Here is a 6,408-nt window from a genome sequence, read left to right on the forward strand (position 1 = left end):
CCCACTATCCTCTTCTATCTTTCACCTCACCATTTCATCCCTATTTTGCCCCTGCACCATTTATCATGTACCTCCCAAGCTGTGCAGTGTTTGGGTCATGCACCCAGCAACCAGAGTTTTTATCAGATGGTAGACTTTCCCTTATCCTTCACAACACAGCCTGGTCATAGCAGAATGCAATAATGAAAAGATCTGAAACTTCTATGATGCATAATTCCAATTATACTCAGAAAATATAAGAACCATAGTGGAGCTATAATGTATTTTGGTATTATTATAATACTATATACATTTCAAAGCAGATGTCTCCTCAAGGCTAATATAAGACTAGGAATTCCATAAGAGATTTAATAATATTTATATAATCTAACGTACAATGAGGTCACTAAACTCAGTTTAGGGTATCATATACACAGTGTAACTATAACATCGTAAAACAGCAATATTATAATGATTTATGTTGAAGGAATAAGATTAAGCATAGAGTCGTACAATTGAGAATGAATAGCCCTCTGTCAATTAAAGTATAATAAAATATTCTGTTCATGTCAGGACAAATCTGTCAAAAATACAAATATTGAGGCAGTTTTATTAGTTTTAATATAATTTATTTTGATATCATCAATACCTTTTATTGCTTTTCGCTGACTAAGAAGAGCCAAATACTGCTTTTTAGTCTTTAGTTTAGTTTATTTGTTTTGTCTAAATATTTTGGAAATGAGAGAAAGATACTGTTATAATTCCCCAAATCCAAGGTGATGTATTGCTTGTTTTATTCAACCAACAGTTCAAAACCTCAACATATAGGGTTCACTATCATACATGACAAAGAAAAGCATAACATCTTAGATTTGGAAAGCTGACTTTGAAAGTGATTAGACACATATCAAAATAACTGGAGATTCATTTTCTGTTAATTGTCAAAAATCAGTTCATGAACTAATTGTAGCTGCTCTACTGTACTTACAGTCTGCACTAGGATTTTAGACATTACTCTCCTTCCTTGCTGGCAGATCAGACCTCAGCTCAGTACTGTACATCTGGTGACCAGCCACAAGTCTACTGTCCAGCAGCAGCCAGTTTTCATCGAGACTGTAAAGGTTTGCACAGGTCCATGGAAGATGTGCTGTAAAAACAAAGCATAGTGCAGGAACACAGGAAGAAATTAGATTCAGTGTAATATTAGCTTCTATCTAGTTTTACAACAAACTTGTCCTAATATATGTCATGGTTTATATTTCAATTTAAAGTAGGTAAACTTTGAAATCATACATTAGTATTTTATAGGAAATAAAATATGTCAATAGGATGAATTTTAAGTTTTAATCATATCATTTTAGGATTGCAGTCTCATGCTGAAGAGGTAGGAAGTGTACAAAAAACGGTGCAATGTGTTACTGTTTGGAAAATTGGTGATCTGTTGACTAAAAACGTGTCTTAAACACATTGAAATATGACACACTTGCAAACTATAGAATGCTTACAGTGTCTGTCCACATGTTTCTGTCACGTGTTTACCTCACCGCTGCCTGCGCTCTTTAGGGTTTTTGTCCTCACTGAGTCTCCGTATACTACGCGCGTCTGATTGGTCAATTCACCGTCCGTGCTAAAAACGATCGTTTGGAAGACGTCCATCGGGTAAGTGAAATGCTACCAAACATTTAGCTACTGATAACAATTGTCAAAATAAAACATATCCATGTGCATTCTGCTTCAATTCAAATAAATGTATAACATGTCCTGACAAGGATAACGACCTTCTCAGACCATTAAGTGCGAGCATTTTCATTGAAGAGTTGTCAGTTAGCAGGTTAGCTACACTAATTAGCTAGCAGCTAACGCTACTTATCCATACACTATTAAGCTAGTTATTACTGACTACGTTAGTGTTTTGGTCAAATCAGGAACATTACTACGTGCCACACTCAAAACTCATTGTAATTAAAGCCCTGCTGTTGGATTAAACAAATGAACGCTATTGAGCACGAGTTAGCTGGCATGATGCTAATGTAGCTAGTTAAAGGAAACTGCCACCATAACATCGTTACTTTTTAAAAATGTATATCTTCAACCCTTTCAGATCACAGGCAAGATGAGTTTGAGAAAGCAGACCCCGAGTGACTTTCTGAAGCAGATAATTGGGAGACCTGTGGTGGTCAAACTGAACTCTGGTGTCGATTACAGAGGTAATGCTCCTGGCATGTAACTTTGCAGCCTATCCACTTGTTTTACATCATTTGACTTTAAAAGTGATGAAGTTCTCTTTAACCCAAACACTGCACATGTGTGATCTGTCTACAGGTGTCCTGGCCTGCCTTGATGGTTATATGAACATTGCCATAGAGCAGACTGAGGAGTATGTCAACGGGCAGCTCAAGAACAAGTATGGAGATGCTTTTCTAAGGGGAAACAATGGTAAGATTCTCCCATTTATAAATATATCCCTATATTCCTTTATGTATTTGTAGACCTGTTGTTATACAAGCCAAAATGAGGGACTCAGGTTATAGCAGGAGCACTGAGCCACATATCGGTCTTTTTTACAACAACATTTAGATGGCTCTGTTCTATAGGTAGTGTGCAAACACATGACAAAACTGTGTGACTGGCTGGGTAGTCTTCTTACCAAACAACTGAAAGATGACAGGGTGCTCGTCCACGCCCGTGTAAATCACTCTCAAAGAGCTCGAGATACACCGCTCAAGCCGTGGTTTGTGAGTGAGAAGAGCGCCGATGTTATCCTCACACACTGTGATTGTATGGCTGGAGTAAGCGAAGCATGTTCTCACATTGGTGCTTTGCTTTTTCACAAGTGAAGTAGTCTCAAGAATAAGCAAAACAAAAACATGCACAGAAGAAAAGAGCAAATGGCATCACATGTAAAGAAAGTGCCTTATTTACCAGTCAGCGATATGGAGAAGTAAGGTCTTACAGTGTTCGGGTATATCATAAGCACAAATGTTTAACGTAAACATTGAAAACATAGCTTTAGCATGAGCTCTTACCAGATATAAATCCTCACGAGTTATGTTGCTAAACCAGCGTACGGCGTTCGGTAGACAGCAATTCATCCCTCTTTTGTGGATCGTTGTTTTTGATGATTTTAGGAAATCTAAAGAACCGTTTCTCTGGGTCACGAGTAGCGTTATGACCACAATTATACACTGCGCACACGATTGGCATTTTCTTTCAATCTTAGACGTTTAAATACAAAGAAAATTACGAAACGTTGCAGCAACTCACACGTGAACGGCCGCAGTCTTGGTTGTGTATACCAACCAACATGGTTGACTTCCGGGTTGGGAAATAAGCGTGACGTCACATGCACACGATCTATTCAAGTGTCCCAGTTTGAAATATAAATAGCCTATATTTATCCTTTATAGATTTCTACTGAAGTTCTCCTTTTTAAGTATTTTACAGGCAGTGATATTGATGCATATCACAGATGTATCGGCTCAGTTTAAGAGCGTTGTGGGTAGAGATATCCCAGGAAGTGTGTTATATAGAGCTTCAGATGATGCCAGTTAACAAAACAGTTTAAGTGATAACACAAAGCTTTACTGTTCGACAAACAAAAGTCCTACGACACAGAAAGACCTGACGGGTAACTCGACACTCATTATCATCTAACACTTAGAAAAGTTATAAAAACATTAACATTGTATTCTGAAGTTTTTTTTTTTTCTTTATTTTCAAAGCTTCAAGCTTTAAGGAGGTTTATTTGCTTTTAATTTTGTCTGTCACTCTAATAAAGGGTTGTAGTGTGTTTTCATAAATTCTGTATTCACCATAACAGTCAGAACTTTTGCTTCAAGAATAGTTTTCTTCACTTAAGTCCATATCTTCATTCTTCTTCAGTCTAAATTGTCCCTACTCCAGCAATGCACTGTATTTACTGTGTTATTCCCTCTTGAATATGAGTCATGCTGGCCTGTGGCGTTCAGTGTAATAAAAGGGCCAACCGCTAATGATGGGGCTATTTTAGTCAAAGATATTGCACGTTTATAACCTAAGTGCAGCCTTACACCTCCACCCAGAAGGACCCGTGCAAAAACAATTCCACAATTGATCTCTGATGAGAAATGTGATCACAATGCGATCTGCGTCAGTGGGTCTTTGTTTCCCACAGAATTTATTTGTGGTGTACCATGGGAAGTGAAGGGTGGTGGGACTGCAGACGGCATTGATCATCACGCTCTAAAGAACATTGTATTCACAAGTCAACTATCAATTCCATATGAATGCACAATTGCAGCAGACCTTTTTAGTTTAGTTGGAGTCAACTGTATCCGGTTGGCTCACCCAAATAATTGTCCTCATAGAGCTTTATCTACAGAAAGCTGAGAAATGTTCATCTGATACATGATCACAACAAGAAACGTGTCGATACCTTTCAGATTTATTTGAGATGTTATTGTGTTGCTCAGTAAATCTACAGCCTTAAATGTTTTCCTCCCCCCTCCTCCCTTCTCTCTCCACAGTCCTTTACATCAGCACCCAGAAGAGGAAAGTGTAGTGAAGACCATTCTGTTTTTCTTGTCCCAGTGCACAACTGTCCCATGTTTTTGCTTCCATAAACCCTGAAGTCCTGTTTTTGTTTTTGTAAAAGTGGAATATGTTAATAAATCCTTAATTTTGATTTATGTCTTAATTTTCCTTTGTAACAATGTAACAGTATCATCTCAACAGGCCTCATTTTGAAAAAGTTTGTCGCTCATATTATAATATCTTGTGATTTAATTCTTGTGCCAGTGGGATTGTTGCAGTGGAATAAAGATGGGTGTTTTTTGGCTAAATCCCTCACTCTCAAAGTTTATCCCTGGAGCAAGCAAATCTACCACTGTTTTACCACAAGGCCTCAAAAAGGATTAGAACATAATTTCGTAATTTGTCAGTACTAATTCTGTAATTGATCTTGATACGACTTGCCTGCAGAAACCCATTACTGAATGGCCTGTGTACAAATGTACTCATCATCCGGCATTAATTTCTATTGCAAGTATTTCGATGAACAGCTGTTTTTATTGTTATAAATAAAAACTGTTCGAGTAATGTTTCACATAGGAAGAAAAATTTCTGTTGAAAGCTTTTTTTTTTCTTTCAGATTGAACATGAGTGATGTAACTGAAAATGTTCCTAGAGCTCTATATGATGACTCAGTCCGCTAATGTACCTGCATCTGAACACCGCTGCATGATGGAGTACCTATACAAAAGTAACCTGTTGCTTGTTTTAATGCAGTATTATAGAACTATTCAATATGTACACGTGAAAGAAAATTCTTCACTTACTGCCCATTTAAATATCCATTACTGAATAACCAGAAGTGACTGCAGGAATAATCCATAAATGGTGCCACCTGCAGGCTATGTCAGGCTGCATTAACATGTAAACAGATCTGTCAGATCGACTCCCACTGCCCTCTGCAGCAGACTTCATGTCTTAGTGTTTTCAAATGTCTCCCAACACACAGCTTACCTTTTGTCACGTGCGACTGCACTTAGATGCTCTTTGTTCATGAGGTTTTGGACGTGGCCCTGTGAAAATGAACGTAGCAGTATATGCAAGGAATTGAAAGTTTATTCCGTTTCTGTGTGGCCTGTGGTAATTTAGCAAATGAGTTCAAAAGTGGCATCACCTCATTACGCTAAGATAAGAACGCTATAAATATATGATTCATTAGGCTCTTAATGAGAATGCTGTAGTGAAGAGGCAGTGAGGGGAATTATTTTCCTTCCGAGGGTGGATTTTTGAGAGCCTTGTTTTCCAACCTGTACATGCGCACTCTGGCCCCTGGAAGGAGACAAAAGGCTGCCAAGGTCAGGCCCGACTTGAGAATGAAGGACGCGTTATTGATCAAACTCTGCCGGGCTGCAGCTGTAGAGAGGGAATGTTGGGGGGGTTGAGCTGCAACACAGACAGACAGACACACACACACACACACGGTCAGACATAGGCACTGAGTGATGTGTACACAGAAACGCATTGTACACAGTGCAACACAAAGAATCATTATGGCACCTAGTGAGGGTGAGTACAGGCAAATATTTACCCACTGGAATCATAACTGAGCCGCTGGCTGTGTGGCCTTGCAGGGAACCCAATTAATACCATTCACGCAAATGACCTAGTGGCAGACATCATGCGCTTTTAAACAAAAAACACTGAACTGATGCCGTCACTTTGCACATCTTGCATGTCCACGTCAACATCAGAGTATTGATTTCAGCCTCACAAGCCCTTTTGAAACGCACATTTTCTTTCTTTTGTAACATTGACACAGCGTGGACGATGAATGTGAAAAATAACCCTCTTTTTATTTCATATAGTTTGTTTCAAGATGCCTTTTGCCCTTGTCTGGCGTAGTTTGTTTAGGGTACTGGTCCCTCCCCACTCACCCTATAA

The 6,408-nt window shown here is 38.7% G+C and overlaps 1 protein-coding gene across 1 annotated transcript; it reads left to right on the forward strand.

The window, feature by feature from the left end:
* Positions 1-1,499: 1,499 nt before the first annotated feature.
* lsm6 (LSM6 homolog, U6 small nuclear RNA and mRNA degradation associated) lies at positions 1,500-4,799 on the forward strand. Its single transcript, XM_029435821.1, has 4 exons — positions 1,500-1,638; positions 2,081-2,186; positions 2,302-2,415; positions 4,485-4,799. Exons 2-4 carry the CDS (start codon positions 2,093-2,095, stop codon positions 4,517-4,519), a joined length of 243 nt encoding a protein of 80 aa, XP_029291681.1. The 5' UTR covers positions 1,500-1,638; positions 2,081-2,092; the 3' UTR covers positions 4,520-4,799.
* The last annotated feature ends 1,609 nt before the right edge of the window (positions 4,800-6,408 follow it).

The sequence above is a fragment of the Cottoperca gobio genome, chromosome 1 (genome assembly GCF_900634415.1).
Source record: "Cottoperca gobio chromosome 1, fCotGob3.1, whole genome shotgun sequence".
NCBI lineage: Eukaryota > Metazoa > Chordata > Actinopteri > Perciformes > Bovichtidae > Cottoperca > Cottoperca gobio.

Excerpts from the sequence above, each read along its gene's own strand:
- lsm6 (XM_029435821.1), top strand. The coding sequence starts at position 2,093 with ATGAGTTTGAGAAAGCAGACCCCGAGTGACTTTCTGAAGCAGATAATT. Across the intron at positions 2,187-2,301 it reads CTCTGGTGTCGATTACAGAG|GTGTCCTGGCCTGCCTTGAT; the intron begins GTAATGCTCCTG and ends ATCTGTCTACAG. Across the intron at positions 2,416-4,484 it reads TTTTCTAAGGGGAAACAATG|TCCTTTACATCAGCACCCAG; the intron begins GTAAGATTCTCC and ends CTCTCTCCACAG.